The sequence below is a fragment of the Heterocephalus glaber genome, unplaced genomic scaffold (assembly GCF_053883595.1).
Source record: "Heterocephalus glaber isolate CG9 unplaced genomic scaffold, H.glaber_assembly_v1.0 deba00001497, whole genome shotgun sequence".
In the NCBI taxonomy this organism is placed as follows: Eukaryota; Metazoa; Chordata; class Mammalia; order Rodentia; family Bathyergidae; genus Heterocephalus; species Heterocephalus glaber.
This window is the reverse complement of record NW_028258320.1, coordinates 17383608-17405367: the sequence shown is the minus strand read 5'-3', so window position 1 is coordinate 17405367 and position 21760 is coordinate 17383608. Positions and strand designations below refer to the sequence as shown.

At 45.9% G+C, this 21760-nt stretch overlaps 1 protein-coding gene and 1 long non-coding RNA gene across 4 annotated transcripts in view; one reads left to right on the top strand and one right to left on the bottom strand.

The window, feature by feature from the left end:
- Nucleotides 1–1265: 1265 nt before the first annotated feature.
- On the bottom strand, nucleotides 1266–17542 carry LOC110349566 (uncharacterized). 2 transcript variants are annotated; one of them, XR_002395587.2, is made up of 4 exons: nucleotides 17441–17542; nucleotides 3919–3942; nucleotides 3042–3232; nucleotides 1266–2055 (listed from the first exon to the last, which is right to left on the bottom strand). It is a non-coding gene; the product is annotated as an uncharacterized LOC110349566 (long non-coding RNA). The 2 variants fall into 2 exon arrangements; XR_002395588.2 differs by having other exon boundaries at nucleotides 17371–17532.
- Nucleotides 17543–17604: 62 nt separating this feature from the next.
- Eif4ebp2 (eukaryotic translation initiation factor 4E binding protein 2) overlaps nucleotides 17605–21760 on the top strand; it is a 30501-nt gene continuing 26345 nt past the window's right edge. Inside the window, exon 1 of one of the 2 annotated variants that reach the window (XM_004846206.3) lies at nucleotides 17605–18031. In XM_004846206.3, coding sequence (XP_004846263.1) covers nucleotides 17887–18031 — 145 coding nt within the window. In that variant the 5' untranslated portion in view covers nucleotides 17605–17886. The remainder of the gene's footprint in view (nucleotides 18032–21760) is intronic. The other variant, XM_087184741.1, reaches the window with a different exon arrangement.

Sequence of the window (21760 nt, the reverse complement as noted above, 5' to 3'; positions counted from 1 at the left end):
GGGAACAAATAAGAACCAAGATACATCATGTACAGGTATAAGATCCCAATGATGAATGTAACCGTATTTTATACCTAAAATGTACCAATAAGCTTAATGGGGGGGGGGGGGGAAGAAGGCTCCTGGGTGTGTCTGGGTAGGTCACGGAAGTGTGGCCTGGAATGCTTTGGTCCATCGCCCATTCCTCTCTAGCACTGTTTCCCTGCTCTGCTTCCCAGACACCGTGAAGGAAATAGCCTCCTTCCGCCGCTCTCTCCCACTCTGATGTTCCTGCCTTGGAGCCAGCTGGCCCGGACACCTGTGCCTCCCTCTGCCCCCACCTGAGCCCGCACCTCTGCCCGGAGCTGGGTTACCCACAGTCAGGAATTTGAGGGTCCCGCTAAATCACTGCCATCCCAGACCAGAGAGCAGTTCAAGAGGATTCCTTCTTGAAGTCCCTTTGGCAAGGTGCTCATCATGAGCCCCCTGCTAGGCACTTCAGGGTGGGCAAAATGAGCAAGAAACAGGGTAGCGCTTCCGCTGCACGGTAGGAAGTAAGATTTATCCAAAAGTGAGTGTTTTTTAAAAAAGTATTTCTTAAACTTCAGCCACTGCCAGGCTCCTCAGGGAGTTTTACTGGGTCTGAGCTCCACCCAGTGGTGAACTCGAGTTACTCACAGCCTCCGAGAGCCTGCTTGGTCTGCACATTTTCCCCAACTCAGGATACAAGGCCATACCTGGGCACCTTGAGACAGGCAAAGTGGGGAATCCATACCATGGAAATCAGCACACACGGCAGCTCAGGGATCCTCACCCCCCAGCAAGCACCTTCTACTCACCTTTTTCTCCTTCTTCTCTTGGTACTGGGGATTGAACCCAGGGCCTTCACACTGAGCTATGTCCCCAGCCCTTTTTGATTGTTTTTATTTGTTGTTTTAAAACAAGTTCCCTCTATGTCATTCAGGCTGGTTTGAACTCACTATTGTAGGCCAGGCTGGCCTTAAACTTGTGATCCTCCTTCCCCAGCCTCCTGAGTGCTAGGATTACAGGCATGTACCACCATACCCAGCTTCCTCAGCCCTTTAAAAAATTTTTTTTCTTTTTTCTTTTGAGACAGGGTCTTTTTCCTATCGATTGACTTACTTTTTAACTTTAAAATGTTTATTTTAAGGGCCGGGGATTTAGCTCAGTGGTGGCACTGCCTGCCTGGCAAGCACAAGGTCCTGAGTTCGATCCCTGGTACCCGCCCCCAAATGTTTATTTTAAAAAGAAACATTATACCACTACCACAAATGGAAACTTTGTATTACTTGTCATAGATAAAAAGTAACCCTCAACATAAAGAAAATGAAAGTTAAACTAGTAAATTGTTCCTGCCTAATAAAGGGCTATGACTGAAGTCTCTTTGTTAGCAAATGGAATCCAGCAAGTGTTAGGGAGATGGCAAGACATAACCCAGTGTTTTGGTTTATGTCATGCACCAGGTCCTGGGATCAATCCCCAGTGCTAAGAGGGAGAAAAGGAGGAAATGAGGGAGAAAGGAAGAAGAAAGAAGAAGGAGAGGGAGAGGGAGAGAAGGGGTGGGGAGAAAATTCCAGGTGCAGGGGTATGGGCCTGTTGTTCCAGTACTTGGGAAGCTAGGCGGGAAGATCATTTAAGCCCCAGAGTTCAAGACCAGCTTGGGGAACACAGTGAGCCTGGCCTGGGGTGCAGTTTGAAAGAGACTTGAAAAGGAACAGCTCTTTGGCAGGAATGCTCCCGTACCACCCAGAAGACAGCTGTCACCTTAGGAAAGTGTGTCCCATTGAATAGAGAAATGAGTTCAGTAGTATCAAGTAAAGAGTTTCAATGCCAGATTGTTCCCAATACACACAGGAAAAGATACTTAAATAAGTCTTGAAAGGAGGGAACAAGGAAGAGAAGGGAAGAAAACTTTTGTTTGTTTATTTGGTTGTCTTTTGAGACAGGGACTCACTATATACTCCAGGCAGGCCTTGAACTCACAGTGATCCTTCTGCTTCTGCCTTGGGATTACAGATGTGCACCACCACGCCCATCTTGGACAGAAGAGAAAACCTTTGAGCAAGAGAGTGATGAAATTAGAGATGTTTTTTGGAATAAAGGAGCATAGAATAACTTGAAACAATAACAACAATAATATTTAGACCTAAAATACAACCATCATTTTTTGTCTTTTCATCTTCTTTTTATGACCTCTGAGTCACACTACCTTGTTCTATGGATACAAGAGCAAGGATTGGATCAGAGAACACTGGTGTATTGGCAAGGGAGGCCAGGCTTAGGCAGTAGTTCCCAGACTTTGTCTTCAGTATAATTCTTTTTTTTGGGTACTGGGGATCAAACTTAGGTCCTTGCACTTACACAACAGGCGGCGAAACCACTGAGCTAAATCCCCGGCCTGGAACAGTATAATTCTAAAAGAAATTGGATCATCAACATAGGATTGCTGGCTTTTTATTATAATAAAAAACCAAATAAACCAAGCAAAGCATGCCAAGGTATCTACTACCATTATAGGGTTTTTGTTTTTGTTTTGTTTGTTTTGAGATGTGGACTTACTATTCTGCTCTGGTTTGTCTTGAAAGCCAGCTCAAGTGATCATCCTACTTCAGCCTCTCGAGTAGCTGGGACTACGGGCATGTGCCACTAAACAGGCCCTGTTTCTTTCTCTCTTTTTAAAATAAATTAAATTTTAAAAAGGACATAAACAAGATATAATAGAGACATAATGTACAAACGGGGCATGGTGGTGCATACCTGTAATCCCAGCACCACAGGAGGCTAAGGCAGAAGGATTGCCAGTTCAAGCCCAGCCTGGCCAACTTAGTGAAACCTTGTCTAAAAATAAAAAAGTGCTTGGGATGTAGCTCAGTGCAAAGGCTCTGGGTTCAATCCTCAGTACTACCAAAAAAAAGTATGGAATAAACTTAACCAGGTTGTTCTTATTGTCCTCATCTCAACATGGACTGGTGACAGTTTCTTCATGTGGTGGTGTCATTTGGCTTGTGAGCATTTGAGAGTCACCACCAGGGAGTACATACCATTAGTTATGGCCTCTCACAGCCTGCTGCTCCACGGCTGGGCATGCACGTGGCCCCTATGCCACTTGAGGGATGCAGGTGCTGGCAGTGGTGGGTAGGAAAGTCCTGCAGAGAGTGTTGAAGCTGCCACAGGGAGCAAGGATACCTCGTATGCTGACAGACCTGTGAGCAGTGGGGAACTGGCTGTTTTGCTGTAGAAGAAAAGATGGTGGGCGACTGAAAGCCATGATAACATGCATGAAGGGCTCTCATATATATCCTTGTATATCTCGTATATTATCCTTGTTATACCAGAGGGCAGAACCAGACCTATTCAAGGAAGTCACTAGCTGACCCATTTCAATTTAATGTAAACAAAAGCTTTGGCAATCAGACTTTTCTAGTAAGGTTAACAAACTACCCGGAGATGAGATTGGTCCCTCTGGAAGAGCTCAAAGCAGATCTAAGTAACAGTTTATTAGGGATTCGGAGAAGAGTGTTCTCCACTGAGTCAGAGGTTGGACAAAGGTCACAGTTTGCTAATGCTTCCAGGCCTCCATAGCACTAGGAAAACCTTTTTTAAAAATACTAATTCCTGGACCTCAACTTAGATCTTCAGAACAGAATTGTCCCGAACAGTTCAAGAATCTGAGTTCACATATGCTTCCTGGAAATTCTGAGTCAAGTTATCTGCCACCCTGGGAAACAATTCAAATGGAGTGAACTCCAATGTCTGAATGTATCTGGGATAAGAGCATTTATAAAATTTACAGAATTTATAAAATTACAGAAGCAGACTTTTCTTATGCTGTCAGTATTTGAATATAACACACTTTATTCCTGATTACTTAACATTTACATATGGGGCTGGGGCTGGGGCTCAGGCTAGAACATTTACCTTGCATGCAGGAGGTCCCCAGCACTGCAGAGAAAAAACAAACAAAAACTTATGGGTGAAACAACCAGTTATCTGAATATCAGCACAAGCTGAAGTCACTCAACTCTTCTTAAAGCAAAATCTACTTTGAGCTTGAAAGCAAAACTGGCTTCACATGAGGCGAAGGAGTCATGGCCCTAATTATGAAAGCTAGACATGTAAAATTGCCAAGCAGATAACCTGTCTGTGCCGAAATGCTGTGTTTACAAGATGAGTGACTCATTCCTCCCCACCTCAGATCACATGTGGTTTCATATGCCATTGTGTAAATGTGTATTCTTATGAAGGGGAACTTTTATTATGCCTTTTATGGTTTTGGTTTTTTTTTTTGGTACTAGGGATCGAACTCAGGACCGTGTGCTTGCAAGGCAGGTGCATTGCCACTGAGCTAAATCCCCAGCCCAAGCCTTTTACAGTTTTAAAATAATTTTTTTCATTTTCACAAGTGTTTCATTTCTGCTATAGCTGACTTCAGTAATTTAATTACTGGGGCAAAATGCCAGAGTAGTGAAAAAACCATCACTTTCCTACCAGGCACTTTACCTATCACAACCACGGCCTCATTTTAAAGATGAGGGATTTAAGGCACAGAGACCTTGTCAAAAATCACACCACTCCACCACCTGCCTCACAAGTTCAAGGTCCGGAGTTCGATCCCTGGTACCAAAAAAAAAAGAAAGAAAGAAAGAAAGAAAGAAAGAAAGAAAGAAAGAAAGAAAGAAAGAAAGAAAGAAAGAAAAAGTCACACCACTACTAAGTGGTAGAGCCAGATTTTTTTTTTTAAGTTCATGAGACAGGGTCTCCCTGTGTAGCTCAGTCTGGCCTTGAACTGACTATGCAGCCTGGGCTGGGGTCGAACTCATGGCAGTCTTCCTGCCTCAGCCTCCCGAGTGCAGGAATTGCAGACGTGTACCACCACGCCTGGCAGAACCAGAATTCTAACTCCATAGCCTACACATGTAGCATGCAAGGCCCCGTGGGGACCTCTTTGTGGTCTCTGAAAGGAAGACATGGCCTGACTTAAAGCCATTGTAGAAAGAACAAGAGGAGGGACAGATTGCAGACATACTTCTGAAATAGACTCGGACTTGGAAATGGATGTGGGGATGAAAAGAAAAAGGTGTGGGAGAGATGCTGCGCAGGGGGACACACGCAGGGATTAAGCCAGCAGGAGGGCTCACTGATCCAGAGGTGAACAAAGAAGAGGAGGAGCAGAGATCTGTCCTCCGGGCTGATGGGTTTTTGTTTTTTTTTTTTTGTACTGGGGATAGAACTCAGGACCCTGTGCTTGCAAGGCAGGCACAGTGCCACTGCACTAAATCCTCAGCCCCTGTCAGGGCTGATGTTAAGCAGAGCTGTCCCACACAGTCTCAGGAGGAGGGGCCCAGAGCCCCAGAGGGCAGAGCTGGGGTCTCACAGGTCAGTGTGGGGTGAAAGCACCAGTGAGGTGAAGAATCTCCAGGGAGCAGGGGAGAGACAGACAGACAGATGGCACAATGAGAAGCAGCAGGTTGCAGCAGCGAGGCTGGAGGAACATCTGAAGGAGGACTAAGAAGGGCTGCCAGCTCGGTCATTCAAAAGTTACTGATGACCAGGCCCAGTGGCACACACCTGCAATCCCCACTACTCAGGAGGTTGAGGCAGGAGGATTGCAACTTTGAGCCCAGCCTGGACAATTTAGCCAGAACCTGTCTCAAAATAAAATTTTTTAAAAAGAGCTGGGATGTAGCTTAGTGGTAGACCACTTGCCTGGCAATGCATGAGGCCCTTGGTTTAATCCTCAGTATGGCAAAAACAGAAAGAGAAAGGAAGTAAGGAAAGAAAGGAGAAAGGAAGGGAGGGAGGGAGGGAAGAGAGAAAAAATGATGAGGAACAGTACTAGGGCCAGGCCCAGATGACAATAGTAAAACAGCAACATTCAGAAGGACACACGGCCCTTGGGACACGCCTGGCCCTGCTCTGACCATCTTACATGTACTGCTCTCGTAGGCCTTGCAGCAGTGGTGCCTCTTCCCGGCCTGCTGAGGGATCCTGAGGCTCAGACCACAGAGGAAGGAAGACAGGACTGGGGACCATCAGGATCCTTCCCCAAAGACCTCTTCTTCACGTTTCTCCTTTCTGTTCTAAACCTTGCTTTTAAAATTAATTTTAAATATTTTATTAGTACGTTTGCATTATGTAATGTTTCCACTCCTTGTGTGGAGCTGGTGCGTGGCCGTAACACATCTTACTTTTTCCATCCCTCTCCCCACCCTCCTCCCTTCAGCTCTTGAGCCCTGTCCCATTTGAGAAAGACCTATCTCCCCACTTCCTATTGTCTGTCTTTTCTTTGCTCTTTACTTATATTTTGGGGTTCTCATATAAGCGAAACCATGAGATATTTAAGCCCGTGTGTCTGATTTATTCCACTTAACATTATGGTTTCAAGATGCATCCATTTTCCTACAAATGACTCAAGTTTTTTCTTCTGTATGGGAGAGTAGTACAGAAGCCCAATGGCAGAAGCAACAGTACCAAGAATTGACAAATGGGACAATATCTAATTTAAAAGCTGCTGCACAGCAAAGGAATCAAGATTGAAGAGACAACCTATAGAATGGGAAAATAATTTTACCAATTATTCCTCAGAGGACAAACATCTAGAACATATAAAGAATTCAAAAATATTAGACTCCCCTCCCAAAACAAACCTTTCTGGATGTGGAAATCTCTTTCTGTCCTCCTGTGAAGCCTGGGTTTATTTCTGGCGCCAGGGATTGAACTCACAACCTTGTGCTTTTGAGGCAGGCGGCAGTGCCACTGAGCTAAATCCCTGGCCCAAGCCTGTATTTTCCCTAGCAAGGACTCTCCACCCGACATAGCTCCTGTTTGTCATAGTGGTCTCCCTTATCCAGGGGTTAGAATCACCCTAACCACGGAAGTAGCTGCTAACTGCAGTGGCTGAACTAACACTTCCCATCCAGAGAATGTACTGGAAAACAACAGGGAAGACTCCCCTGTGACAAGGGCGTCATTGTTCTTTACAAATGTATGTATGTACTAGGTTATGCTGTAAATTTGTTTGTTGTTTTTACTGTGAGTCGGTGTGAAAAAATGCTGGTGAGCCACTGTAGCAATGCTCTCAAAGTTCTTCGCAGCTTTTGAGTTGGTGTGCATAGATGGTCAGTGCCACTGGATGAAATGATGGGTTTACAGTTGCGCAAGTGGGTGGATGGATGTGTGAGTGGGAGGGGTAGATGGCTGGCTGGCTGGCTGGCCACGCGATGGGCGGGCAGAGTGATGGAATACTTACACGTCTTCCAAGATGATGTATTGAACCAAACCAGCTCAGAGTACGTTCTCACTGATCCAAATAAAAATACTAGTTACTGTGACCTTATATGGCACTATATGTTGATACTCAGAGATGTTTTATTCTGATACTTCCCTATTTCTTGTAATTCATCTTTGATCAGTTGTGCATTTTTGCCCCAGCCACTATACTAAGTGTTATGAAAACAGTTAGCAAAAGAAATGCAGTTACTGAAACATTTGTTTATTTAGTTATCTATTTATTTATTTTTTATCCCATTCCCTCCTGTAGGCCTCTTCCCCTCCCTATGTAAAAAACCTTGTTGGTTACTAGAACTTTTAACTTGGTATTAGAGACAGACATCAGAGGAACATATAGGTACATATTTATAATCATAGTTTTATGAAAAGTGCCTTGTAGGAAAGTACGGGGGAGAAAATAACAAGAAAGGCTGGATTAGATTGTGTCCTCAGGGGAAGGCTCTTTATGGATAGAGGCCTAAAGAAAGAGCATGAGGGCTGGGGATTTACCTCAGTGGTTTCGCCACCTGCTGCGCAAGCGCGAGGACCTGAGTTTGATCCCCCGGAACCCAAAAAAAAAGAAAGAAAGAGGATGAGTAAGGAGGGGAAAAGGGGAAGAAAGTGTCCCAGGCAGAGGAAAGAGGAAGTGTGAAGCCCCTGAAACTTCGAGAGCTGTTGTTTGAAAGGAACCAAGCTCAGCTCCAGAAGGGTGAAGGGCAGGGAAGGAGAGAGGGCTCGGGAGTAGGGGCTGAACAGGAGTCGGACTGGGCTGGTCCTTATAACCCCGTAGGTCCCAGTGCAACTGGAGATCGGAAGGGTTTTGAACAGAAGAATAGCAATGATTTACCTTTTAAGATCCCTCTGACTGCAGAAAGGAGGGCGGAGGGTGCCAGGGTTCAAATCCCATCTACCTTGCTCCATCCACAAGTGTATTGCAGAGGCTGAGCTACCACTGAGACTCATTGGGGGAGACAGTGAAAGTTGGGTGGTGTTCTCTCCCCCACTGCACAGTGCTGTTAAGCCATCACCCCAATATGCCCTTGGGGAAGGCAGCACCCAGCAAGGTGTTTCAGGCCATCTGTCGACTCAACTAGGCCCGGACCTATCAGCTTAGTCCAAACATAATGCGTCACATTTGAAAAAGGAGTTTTAAATTTCCGTAAATAATATTTTCCTCTCCAACTACAAAAATGCCATTTGCTTTATACAGAAAATTTGTAAAACATAAAAAAATGTAGCTGGGCATGGTGCTGCATACCTGTAAACCTGGCACTCAAGAGGCTGAGGCAGGAGGATTGCTATGAATTCAAGGCCACTCTGGCTACATAGTGAGTTCAAGTCCAGCCTAAACTGCATAGTAAGAGCCTGTCTCAAAAAAAAAAATTAAAAAGAGACAATGTGAAAAATAGTATCTGTAATCCTACCTTCCAAAGGTAACCATTATTGTCATTTCGATGTATGTCCTTACAGGTACACATTTATATACATTTTTTTGGAAACAATCATCTTGCATATATGGTTTAGAAATCTCTTTGCATGTTTCCACAGGAAGAATTCCCAGAAATGGAGTCAAAGACTTCTCTAGCAGTTAGGTCAAAGAGCAAACGTAAAGTCTTCTAATGAAAATGCTACCAGCTGCTGCCAGGGCTGGAACTAGGGAGAGATCCCAGAGTCTCCCAGGGTAAAAAATTTCTTTAGTACCAGCTCTACATTTGTAGGAGCCTGACTGAGCCTGGCCTGCCTCCCTCTCCAGCTCCTGGGTCCTAGTGAGCAACTGAAAGCCACAGGCAGGTCAGCTAGGAGGCTTGGGGTCCAAGCTCCTGGAAGATGTGTCAGGTGGAGAGTGTTTTCCTGATAGTGGCAGAGGGCATCTGTGTCTGCCCGTACACAGGGCAGACTTGCTGTATCTTGGGGAGTCTATCAGCTAGGGGACAGCTAAGCTGATGTAACAAAGACCTCACAACTCCGCAGCATTTAGGTAAAATAGTTTGCTCCTCTTCAGGAAACAAGTGATCCAGAGAGGTTGACAGCCCTGCTCCAAAGCCAGGATGGCCAGCCACACTGTCCTGCTCTCTATGACCCATCCATCTCTGGGTCCAAGGCCGCAGATGCCTTTTGAGACCACAGGACCAGAGCAAGCCACTTGCCTTTAAGATCTGACACAGTGTTGCTTATCCCTTTCATTGACATATCCTTTCCCTGAGTCGTAGGATGGTTCCTAGCTGCAAGTGAGGCTGGGAAATGTAATCCATGGCTGAGCACTGAGTCATATGCCCAGTTAAAACTTGGAGATTTTATTACTAAACTAAAGAAGGGGAATGTGGACACTGAGGAGGGGGAGATTAGCAGTCTCCACCAAAGGGAGGGATTTGGGGTACAGGAAGGAGCTTCTAGGAAAACAGTGAATCTAGTGGTTTAACCTAACACTACTAGCTCAGTTTCTGCACAGGTGAAGGGAATTGCATGTGCAAAGGCCCTGTGTTGGCAGGGAGCCCAGTTCACTGGAGAAACAGGATACAGAGGTGAGAGGGAGTGGGAGAGGGAGAAGGAGTAAGGGTGGATTGTACAGGGCCTTATTCAAGATTTCAAGAGGAATGGAAGCCACAGAAGACAGGAAGACAGGGTGGTAAAGCAACCCAAAATACACAGCCAGTTCTCACTGCCCTGGGCCTCTGAGTCCATTTCAGTGTGGATGGGTGAATTACACCACCCCAATCCAGCTGGAAGACACGGTTCCATGGCAGGGGCCCCCCACGGCCAGATAGGAGCTCCATGCGGTCTGCTTTGGCCCATTCCGGAGCTAGGAGCTGAGTAAACAGGGTAGGTGATGGGTAGAAGGAAGCCAGGTAGCTTGTCCAGGGCCGCATGGACAGTCAGACCCCTAATAATGGAGTCAGTCTTCCACTCTGAGCCTCCACGTGCCCACCCAATCGCCACAAAAGAACTCTGCACAGTGCAATCCTAGCCATTCAGAAGGCTGAGGCAGGAGGATAGCAAATTTGAGGCTAGCCTGAGCAACTTAGTGAGATCCTAAAGTGGGGAAGGCAGGGGATGAAGCTCAATGATAGCCCCTAGATTCAATCCTGGGAGGGGGGGTTCCCATTGAAAATGCAGGGCCTCCACCCCAAACGAGGCAGAAGCTCCTGAGGCAGGGAACCTCTTGCCTCTACTTGGCCAGCACCACCCTTGGCTCAAGGGCTCTGTACATAGTGTGCCCTGCCCATGGGCTGTGACAGATGTAGGGCATGGGAGGACATGGCAGGGCACTCACTGTTTACATGACTCCATTTCCATTACAAAAGTACTCTCTCTGGTTGGAGCTCCAGCTCTCAAACCCACAACATCCCATCAGGTGTGGGTGCCTCAAGCTTACTCCCCACCCAGTGTCCTTCCCTCGAAGGCCAGGGGTAACTCAGGGAGGATTATACCCAGGAAGGATCCTCTACTAAATACCAGGACGGAGAGGAAGAAAGACAAGAATGACTGGTGTTGGGGCTGGGGGTGTAGCTCCGAGATAGGGCACATGCCTAACATGTAAGAGGCCCGGGATTCCATCGCCAGCACTCGGGAAAAAAAAGAGAGAGAGAGAGAGAGGGAGAGAGAGAGGGAGAGAGAGAGAGAGAGAGAGAGAGAGAGAGAGAGAGAGAGAGAGAGAGAAAAGGGCCTCGAACAAGCTATATTTCATTTCCTGAATTCTACAATGATACTTGGCCTTCAAAGGGGTAAATCCTGAGACCCAAGTGCAGCCCTCTCTGGCCTAACTGGACAGACTCCCTGCTATCCTGCCTGGACCCAGTTTGGAGCCCTGATGTTGATCAGCCCTGATCCCCATCAGCCAAACCCTGGCTTTGCCTGACATTGAACCCACAGAAGTACATGCTCTGCATTTTTCATGGTCCCACAGCAAGCTGGGGGTGGAGCCAGCATTTCAACCACAGCACACCTGATGTTAAAACCTGTGCGCTTCAAACCACTCCCAGCCATGAAGAGAGGTTGGAGACATTTCTAGAGACACAGCGGTCACCTTGGGCCTGCTGGCTTTCTGAGGCTTCTTCTCTCATAAAACTAGGCATGATGATTCTTCCCTTGCGTTTGGCAGTTGGGGCTTAGAGATAAGATCTCTAAAAAGGCTTCTAGCACAGCACCTGGCCCGGCCTCCATGCTTACATGTGTTATCTGTTACAATTATCACTCTCTCAACACAGCCTGGCTCTTGTTTTCAGGAGCTTGGGAAATGGATGTGGCTTTACTCCAATGAGCTCAGCAGATGAGATGATAAAGGGTGGGGATGATAAAGGGAGACCTCGCTCTCTTAGGAATGAGGAGGCCAGCAGGTGCAGGGCAGGGGCACGGGACCATCAGCCAGGGATGTGAGCTCTTGGGCCAGCTCCACCAGGTCCAGGCTTTGTAACCTCAGAGAAGCCAGCTAGCTCCTTTGAGCCTCAGTTTCCTCATCTGTATGATGAGCAGCCTGCTTCTGTCACAGGTTGTGAAAGTGCTTGGTGAAGTGGAAAAGTGTTACCCAGATGGGAAGGACCATTATCCCCATGGTGATACAGATCTATCATGGGTGGCTACATCGCAGAGGGTGGGGAACAGCCTCCCTAGGAACAGAGCAGAAGGTGAGTTAGAAGGAAGTTTGGGGAAATTAAGGTAGTAAAACACCAGGGTTGACTACAGAAAGGGTACCCTGGGCCAGAACACTAGGCTGCTTCAATTTTTTGAAACTTCAGTTACACTAATAAATTTTTTAAAATTCCAAGACAGGATTGCCCACATGTGGTATATTTTACATGTTTGATCTTGGCAATAATGAGGTATGCACCTAAAGGGTCACAATTGCTCAGCAGCTATCTAGATAACCTCATTCAGAGTTAAGGCCCAACCTGTACCTTTGAGGCCACTATAGGCCCTTCTTCCATCGTAGGGTTTGGGAGAGGGGCAGGAAGTATGTTTCCTGTAAATTCTCATGCTGATAAGCAAACTGTGGTATATCCATAAGTGAAATACTACTCAACCATGAAAAGGAATGCATTACTGATATAAGCTACATATTATCTGAGCAAAGAAGCTAGATATAAAATAGCACATACACTATGATTCCATGGATGTGAAGTTTTAGGACAGATTAAAACCAATAAGGGCCGGGGATTTAGCTCAGTGTTTCACTGACTGCTGCGCGAGTGCAAGGACCCGAGTTCGATCCCCGGTACCAAACAAACAAAAAAACCCAATCAATAATGACGGAAAGCAGACCAGGGATTATCTGAGGCCAGGGATTAGGGATGCGTGTGTTTGTGGCTGACAGCAAAGGGGTACAAAGAACACTGGGGTGTGATGAAAATGTTTTGTATCTTGATTGTGGTGGTGCTGCACCCAGAGATATAAACATTCATCAAAGTGCACCCACAAGTACATCTGAAAGGGGTACACTTTGGTGTGTGTGAATTACACCATAATCCAGTCAATTAACAAAAATTCTCATCTGAATAGGAAAACTGAAAGGTCTCTTGCCCACTCCCAGACTTCTCTGCCCACGACTGTGTTTCACGCTTCTCTCAGATGCAGAAGCCTCATTCAAGTGATGGTGTGCCTGCAAGCCCAGAGTGAGGGAAACAAGGGACCCTCCTGGAAAAAGAAAGCCAAAGGGAGCCATCCAAACTGAATATGGAATAGGAGTGCGTGTGAGGCAGGAAAATGTAGGGGGTCACCAGGGACCATCTTGTTTATTGCTATATTTCCCTACCTAACCCCGCACAGTGCCTGGCACATGGTAGGTGCTCATTAAATACTTGTTGAGTTAGTGGACAGTACAAGCAAAGGCAGGGCTCTGTAAACTACAGCATAGGCCAAGTCTGGCCAGCCACATATTTTTGTGAATAACATATTACCTGATCCACACTCACAAGAACTCTTACCACTGAGCTACTTCCCCATTTTTTGTGGCAAAGACATAGATTGGTACATTCAGTACCTTTCTAACTCCTTCTGTTCTGACTTCCTTATAGTGCAAGGGCTGGAAAGCTCAACAAATAACAATTTCCCATGATCCCTTGTAGCAATGTGTTCCAGGTTACACCAATGAGATGCCCTCACACAGAGTTGAATTCAGAACTGAGTTAAAAGGGAGATGGGTAGTGCTGCCCCAGGCATCTGCTTGATGGAAGGACCTAGCAGGCTCTATGTGGCATTGATGCCGATCTCTTGAGATGTGACTAGGGTAGCGCTGGCAGTGGGGACGGTAGCTGCTTGTTCCCCAGCTTCCCAATTGCATGTGGTTCGGGCAGCAACTTTCCAAGAGGGTCGTTTCACAACAGTGTGAAGGACGTTCCTGGAGGCCCAGCCTGGAGCTCATTCCTCAGTTTACTCAGGTTATTTTCAGCATTTATTGATTTATTTTTTGTACCGGGGTTTGAACTCAGGACCTTTCATTTGCAAGGCAGGTGGTGGCACCACTGAGTTAAATCCCCACTCCATAAGCATTTAGTTTTCTGAAGAAACTTTTTCTGTTATTAAAACAGACTCCTGCCTGGTATACTATTTAAAAACATGTATTACGTTAAGGTAAGCATTTGTGCTTACGTCTGCTCCCCTATTAAACATCTCTGAAAGGAGAACAGAGGAATTTTCTTAAAGGTATTAACCCACAAGGACTAAGTAGCAGGAAAGGGTATAGCAGTGGACCAAGATGGAAACAAAATTTTGGAAACTAGAAAGCAGAGACAAATGCTAAGTAACTTAGTAGAATGGAAAAAGGAAAGAACAACTAAAAAAAAAAAGGCCACTTGATATCCAGGACTCCGGGAAGACACGGGATTCAGAGACTCCAGATATGTAACCTGAGCAACACTGACCAGCAAAAGATAAGACAGACACTGACACTTGGGGTCCCCCAGAAAAGGTCCCCCTGACCTGCTTGGATCTGATTATCTATAGAGATGAGCCCTCTCACCCTACCCTCTTGTGGTCCCACAGAACAGGAGGAAAATTTGGAAGTCACCTATCGGATGGAACTCTAGTATTCTGAATATATAATGAACTCTTAAAATTCAAAGCCAGGTGTGGTGGCGCACCCCTGTAATCCCAGCACACAAGAGAATGAAGGTAGGAAGATGCCTGTGAGTTCAAGGCCAGCCTGGGCTACATAGTGAGTTCAAGGTCAGCCTGAACTACACATAAAGATGCTCAACATTATTAATTATTAGGAAAATGCAATCAAAACCATAGTTACTACTTAACACTGCCTATGGTGGCTAAAAGCAAAAAGGCATTAAACCAGGGGTTGCAGCAGACATCTATAATCCTAGTACTTGGGAGGCTGAGGCAGGAGGATTGCAAATTCAAGGCAAACTTGGACTACACAGGGAGACCCTGTCTCAAAGCAAAGCAAAACAAAACAAAGCAAAGAAAGTTATTATCAAGTGCTGGTTATGAATGTGGAGAAACTGGAAACCTCATACATTGCTGGAGGGAATGTAAGATGGTACAGCCACTGACAAGATGAATAAATGAGAGACGATCCCCCAGCCCCCCAGATTTGGGAGGGTTTGGTCTGCTTTGGGCTTCATTTATTTTATTTCATCCCATCTCAAGCCCTGGCCTCTGCGTCTAACTTTTTCCACCATTTTCACTCTTTGCTTTGGCCAGAAAGCTGCCCATGCTATTCCCGGAGCACTAGAAATCTCTGATTCAAGACAGATCAAGTAGGGGCACATTTTGTAAAGCACACGATTGGTAAACTCCCCACACATGTAAACTAACATCTTGCCTTTTCCTTTCGCTACAAACGCCTCTTTCTCTCGGTACATCCAGAGCCCAGAGGTCTTCCAAGATAAAGTTCTGTGTCTGCCTCTCATTCTGGGGGCTCCAGTCTGCAGGGTGGGCAGAGGACTTTTCTTTTTGAATTCTGGGGCTCTCACCACAAAATCATATGGCACCATGCTCTGGCCCAACCTACAGTGAGTGAGTTTTTTTGTCCATGTCCTCCTCCAGCACCTGTTTGGCTTGCTGAGCAGTGACAGAGTTGCTATTTTCCTTGGGCTAACCCTCAGTTCTTCTTGACCTCCACTTCCTCACTGGAAGGTCCTTTGCTGCCTGCCCACAATTCTCTTCCTGGTCCCATCCTGGGCATGTTGTGGGCTAAGGCAGAGCTGTCTAGCCCAGTAGTCTGGAGTGACCCTTGGGTGGAGCCCCCTTTCCAACTACACACCTATATGGGGCTGACTTTTCTTCATATACCTGAATCAAAATACATCACAACAGGAAGAATGCAGAAACACATAAAAATCCAGCTGTCTTCTACCAGCCAAATGTTAAAGTGTTTGCCTAGATCTACAACAGCCAGGGGTAGTGGCACCCATCTGCAATCCCAGCACTTGGGAAGCTGAGGCAGGAGAATCGCAGTGAGTTTGAGGCCAGCCTGAACTACAAAGCGAGTCCCTGCCTCAAAAAACAAAAAAAAAAACAAAACAAAAACTTTTTTAAAAAAGTAAAACAGGGCCGGGGATTTAGCTCAGTGGTTTCACCGCCTGGGATGCAAGCGCAAGGACCCAAGTTCGATCTTCAGTACCAAAAAAAAAAAAAAAAAAAGTAAAACAACAGTGCTGCTGTTCTCATTTTTTTCTTGCTTTGGAAAATGTACTGAGTTTTAATAAAAATATATATTATTGCATAACATGTAATGACATTTTATTTGTTTGTTTGTTTTGTATTTTTGGTACTGAGGATCGAACTCGGGTTCTTGCGCTTTCGAGGCAGGCAGCAATAATGACTTATTTTATAAAATAACAAATATCTTTAAGAATTTCTCAGTTTTAATTTCCAATGCAGTAATTTTCAATAGATATGACCTATATTAACAAAAGTTATTTGGGATCCTCAATCCTTTTTTATTTTTGGTACCGGGGCTCAGACTCAGGACCTTGGGCTTTTGAGGCAGACATGGTGCCACTGAGCTAAATCTCTGGCCCCTATCCTCAATACTTTTTTAAAATCTTTTTTTAAAAATTAATTTTATTGGTACATTTTAGATATAAAATATAATGACATTCATCATTGGAAATTTGCACCTTTACATACTCCCTTGGTTCTTATTTTTCCCCCTTCCCCTGCCCTCCCTTCAACCCCTCCATCACTCTCTATTTACAAAGACTTTGTTTCCATTTTTTCATTTTCTCATATTAATTCCATTCCCTTCTTTCCTTTCCCCCACCCCTCCCTATCCTCAATACTTTTTTCAAGAATTTCAGGTACTGAGGCCAAAAAGTGTGAGACGCCCCCTAGAGGAAATAAAAACATTCCACATTTAGATTTTTCAGTTAACTTGTAGTTTTAAATCTCCCTGTGCTTCAGTTCCTCTCTAATACAATCCTTGTGAGTTGTTTTCCTTTTCCTAGTGAATTCCAGGATGCTCACCACAAAACCACATCACACTCCTAGCTTGGTGTGTATAGGGATTGTATCTGCAAAAGCTACCCAATAAACTGGTACCAGTGATTACTCCGGAAAAAATTGGGAAACTGGCATGGTAAACCTTTCTACTGTGCTTGATTTTTAAAAAATACTTTATACACATGCATTGCCTACATTTAATAATGAACAATTAAAAGTATACTTTGTAGGTGCGTTTATTGAGGATTGAACCCAGGACCTTTGGTCTGAGATGTATCCTTAGCCCTTGTTTATTTATTTATTTATTTTGAGACAGAGTTTCGATAAATTACTAAATTGTCTAGGCTGGGCTTGAACTTGCAATCTTCCTACCTCAGTTTTACAGAATGCTGGTATTACAGGCATGCACCACCACACCTAGCTAAATTTTTCTGGCTTTTGCACTGAGCTATGTATTCCCAGCCCTTTTTATTTTGAGATAGAGTTTTGCTAACCACTAAATTGGCCAGTTCAGGTTCAAACTTGTGATCCTCCTGCCTCAGCCTCCCAGCGTGGTAGGATCACAGACATGTGTCACCCTGCCCGGCTCTAAATTACTTTTAATCACTATACACTTTTTTTTTTTTGGTACCAGGGATCGAACTCGGGTCCTTGCGCTTGCGCAGCAGGCGGCGAAACCACTGAGGTAAATCCCCGGGCCTCAATACACACCTTTAATAGATACAAATGAGTAGTAAGTTTAAGTTAGCTCAAGGAAAGTAGTGTTGATTGAAACACGCACAGAGTTTTCCTGATCCACCTCGGCGGTCTCACTGACACGGTCCTCGGGTTCCCCTCTCCAGAGCCAGGGTTGAACTCCGTCCCGTCCATGCGAGACCACGCCCATAAACGTCACTTCCGTTCGACCTGCTTTCGCTATACCTTCTGGCTCCCGCCTTCCCCAGCTTCCGGTTGTCGTTGTCGCCGCTGCTGCCGCTGCTACTGGGGCTGGTGGCGGAGGTCTGAGAATCGGGCGGCGGCGGCGGCGGCGGCGGCGGCCGAGAGGGCAGCGGCGGGAGCGGAGGAGCAGGACGCAGGAGCGAGAGGAGGCGAGCGAGGAGCGAGCGGAGCGCGCCCTTCCGCCCTCCTGAGGTGTCGGAGCCGCCTGGGCCCCGCAGTTGCAGTCGCCGCCGCCCGCCCGCCCGCCCGCCCGCCGGCCGGACAAAGCCGAGAGCCCGCGCTGGAGCCATGTCCTCGTCCACCGGCAGCGGGCACCAGCCCAGTCAGAGCCGCGCCATCCCCACCCGCACCGTGCCCATCAGCGACGCCGCGCAGCTACCTCATGACTACTGCACCACACCCGGGGGAACGCTGTTCTCCACCACGCCGGGAGGTGAGCGCCCGCCCCGCCCCAGCCCGCGACGCCCCTCGGGAACGTGGCGGTCCCGCGGCCCTGGGCGTCAGCCTCGCGGCCGTGTCACACCCACGTCTCGGATCCCCCCTCCGCCTCCTCCTTGGGTGCGGCCGCTTCACCCTGCGTTCCCTCTCTTGTCTTTCAGTCGTTTGTTTGTGCGCTTTGGTGTTTGGTTGTAGAGCGTCCTCCGGGCCTTCTTATTCTTAGAAAGGGAGTTGGAGAGAGATGAGCCCTAGGACCCTGTGATGACACGTTTTGCTGCTTTTAGAACACCAGGAAGAGGCCTGAATGCCTTGCCCAGCGTTGTCCTGCTTTGACAGCATTGTTTACTTTGCTAGACGAGGCCCCAAGAGTGCTCGAGATGTAGTCAAGCAGAGGGTGGGGAGGAGTAGAGCGCTGGCAGCTGTTAGGGTGGTGGTCGCCTCCGGAGACGGATCGCAGGGAACTTTGTCGAGCGTGACACCCCAGTCTAGCGGGATCACTTGATCCTGGGGAAGGGGCTAGTAGGGACAGGCAGTACATAATGGAGGTTCTGGGCATTGCTTTTGAAAGGCCGACCAGGAACTGTTTACAAGCAACACTGGGGTAGAGGTGAAGCATGTTGAACTGGTCTCTGGGGAGGGGAGCTCAAAGGTTGTCTGTCCCGTGGCCGGGCTCTTTTCCAGAGGGCGGAGGCTGGGAGGTGATTTTGAGGGCCTTACTGAAGGGGGAACCAGGCTTGCTTCTTAACTTTAGAACTTTGCCTTCTTTGGATGACTGAGCAGACGGCCTCCTGATAGAGGGTGGGGACTTCTCTGGCAACCTCTGCAATCTACAGAACTGCCATCCTCTTTCCTGTGGGCAGGGCTCCTGAGTTGTACGACAACCAATCCCTTGCAGTTAGGCCTGGGCCAGCCTCGGATCTGTTGCACAATAGCAAGGCCTGAGGAGTAAGGGGAAGTCTTTGCCAACACCGAGGGATAAAAATCAGAGAGCTTGACAGAATCCAGTCTTACCACTCCAGGGAAAAGGTGGTTGCCTTCTAAGACTAAAGTGAGCCAAGCAGGCGAAGTACATCACTATGTATGGAGAGCCAGGTTCAAGGAATTGTGAAACAAGTCCACTGCAGAACAGCGGAGTTCCTCGAGAGGGGGTTTTAGCTCCTCAGAGAGGGGGTTCTGGAGCTTTGTAGAGCCTGTTCCAGATCAGCCCCTGTATTGGAGCATGCTTTTCAATTATTCGAGAATACGGCAGACAAGAATCTACCTCAGAATTGTTTTCATCTTGAACTGGTAGCTTTTAAGAAAAAGATAGTATTTTCTAAGGTGATGGAAAGAGATTTATAACTTATTCCAGAATTCAGTGGTCAGTAAATTCCCATGCTTCTAGCTGTTTGGAACACATGTCACAGATACAACAGCATTAATTTATTTGGGAAGGAAGCTAAACCTTTAGCTACATGGTAATCTTATTTCCCCGAGAAGAGCCACAGAACAGCAGGTTGTCATACTTTCAAAATAAGGGCATAGCCTTTAAACACTGCTTTAAAGATAGAAGCCTGTCTCATAGTCTGGATTCGTTCCTAAAACACTTGGGAAAGTTCTGCCAGAAATACTGATTCATTTACCCTCCAAACACATACACACACACACACACACACACACACACTCATCAGCTTGATCAAATATCACTTAACCTGCCTGCACATAACTGATAGTGTTTTTTAAGATTTAAATACTTGTCATTGTCTTATCTAAAATATTTAGCCTGTATTTATTACAGCTTTTTTTGTTTTGTTTTTTGTTTTTGAGACGGGTTCACTGTGTAGCCCAGGATGCCCCCAAATTTGAGGCAGTCCTTCTGCCTCAGTCTCCTAAGTGCTGATATTACAAGTGTGAACCACCATGCCTGCCCGGCTAGCCTGTATTTATTGGTAGAGCCCAGTGTAGTGATCTTTGAATTTTTTTTTTGTTTTGGGGACAGTAGTTTAAGCTGATCTTGAACTCACTACGTAGCTCAAGCTGGCCTTGAAATTGCACACCTGCCTCAGCCTCCCTAGTGTTGGGTTTACAGACTTGGGATTTAGGATAAGCGCCACCACACCTGGCTTGGTCTTTGTATTTTGAACACATGAGGGCTTAATGTTTATAAGAATATAGTACTGTTGCAACTGTATATAATCACTGTTTTACACAACAGCTAACTCAGTATTGTTTAGGTGTACTGTACTTATTCATTCTCCCTTCCTCTTTGGAAATTTTCTGCTCTGATGCTTTGTTTCATCTCCCTACATCTCTCTCTCACCATGTAATTTTATTTTCCAGAGGCAGGTTGAAGTTGTTACTTGGTCACCTCCAGATATCTTGATTAATGTAGTTACATATCTGTAGTGGGTTTTGTGAGTTTTGTGGGTCCAGTGCAATGCTTTGTATAAAACAACATCAGACAAAAGTAGGAAATGCTCCAAGTGGACTTAAAATCATGATTTGGAAGGATGGGGAGGTGCAGGTAAGATTTTTAGTTTTGGACCTACCTAGAGTCAAGTGCTGGCTTACATCTTTCAAACTTGAAGACATTTAGAAAAAAATGAGTTAGTAGGCTTATATTGGAAATCTCTATGGAGTGAGAAGAGAAGGGAATGCATTTCTTATCTCAGACTTCTAGAAACCTGGAGTGTCACTTACGCCAGAGCAGAGCATTCCACAATAACAGTTGATATATTGAGTGCCCTAAATGATCAGACTGGGCGGGGCCAATCACAGTGTGGCTAATCTAAGATTTCTCTGCACTTAAGAATCCTTTATTCATTGGAGATTATAGGAGCCTACCTTGAACATTTCTCAAAATTCCCTTTCTATGGCTTGGGAAGTGAGAGGTGGGTGAAAATGCACTTGCTATATAACACCTTGGATTTCTTGTGTTATTAGAAGAGTAACTTTTCTCAGGAAGAGGAAATTTTTGTTTCATTTTTGCCTATCTGCCCATAGAAGAGTGGGGATATTCTTTCTTCCACTGAGATGCTTTTTCTAGCCTCAGTGGAAAGTAAAGTTACTATAGCTGGCTTCACTTTTGTTACAACACTAGCTGGAAGGATCCTAATGGTTTCATTTTATAATTGAAAGGAATTGGGAAATTAACTTGTTGGTATCATACAGTCAATTAAAGTGGTACCTCCGTCCACGAACTTGATTCTTTCCACAATTCTGGTTGCAAACCAAGTTGAACTAGAACTGAATCAAATTCATTGGTTAGGTTCAATGTTGCTATTGTGGGGAAATCTGATTAGGTTCTCATCCAGTTCAGTTTGCAACCAGAATCTCAGAGAGAATTGAGTTGGCCAACCGAGGTACCACTGTAATGTCAGGGGGTACCTCAAATTCAGTATCCTAATCACTATTCAGTTTTTTTCCTCCAATATCTTAATATACTTATCTTACTAGGAAAGGAAGTTTGTCAGTATTCGAAGAGATCTGCTACCTCTGGAAAATAATCCCCTTAGAGTGAACTACATAATGGCCGGGGATTTAGCTCAGTGGTGCTGTTGCCTGCCTCGAAAGCTCGAGGTCCTAAGTTTGATCCCGGTACCAAAAATAAAAAAAGAAAGAAAGAAAAAGAAACATGATGTAATAGAATGAGCTACATATAAATGAGTATTTTGGGAGAGACCTGATTGTTTTTGTTTTGTTTTTTGGGAAAGGGTCTCACTATGTAGTCCAAGTTGGCCTTCAG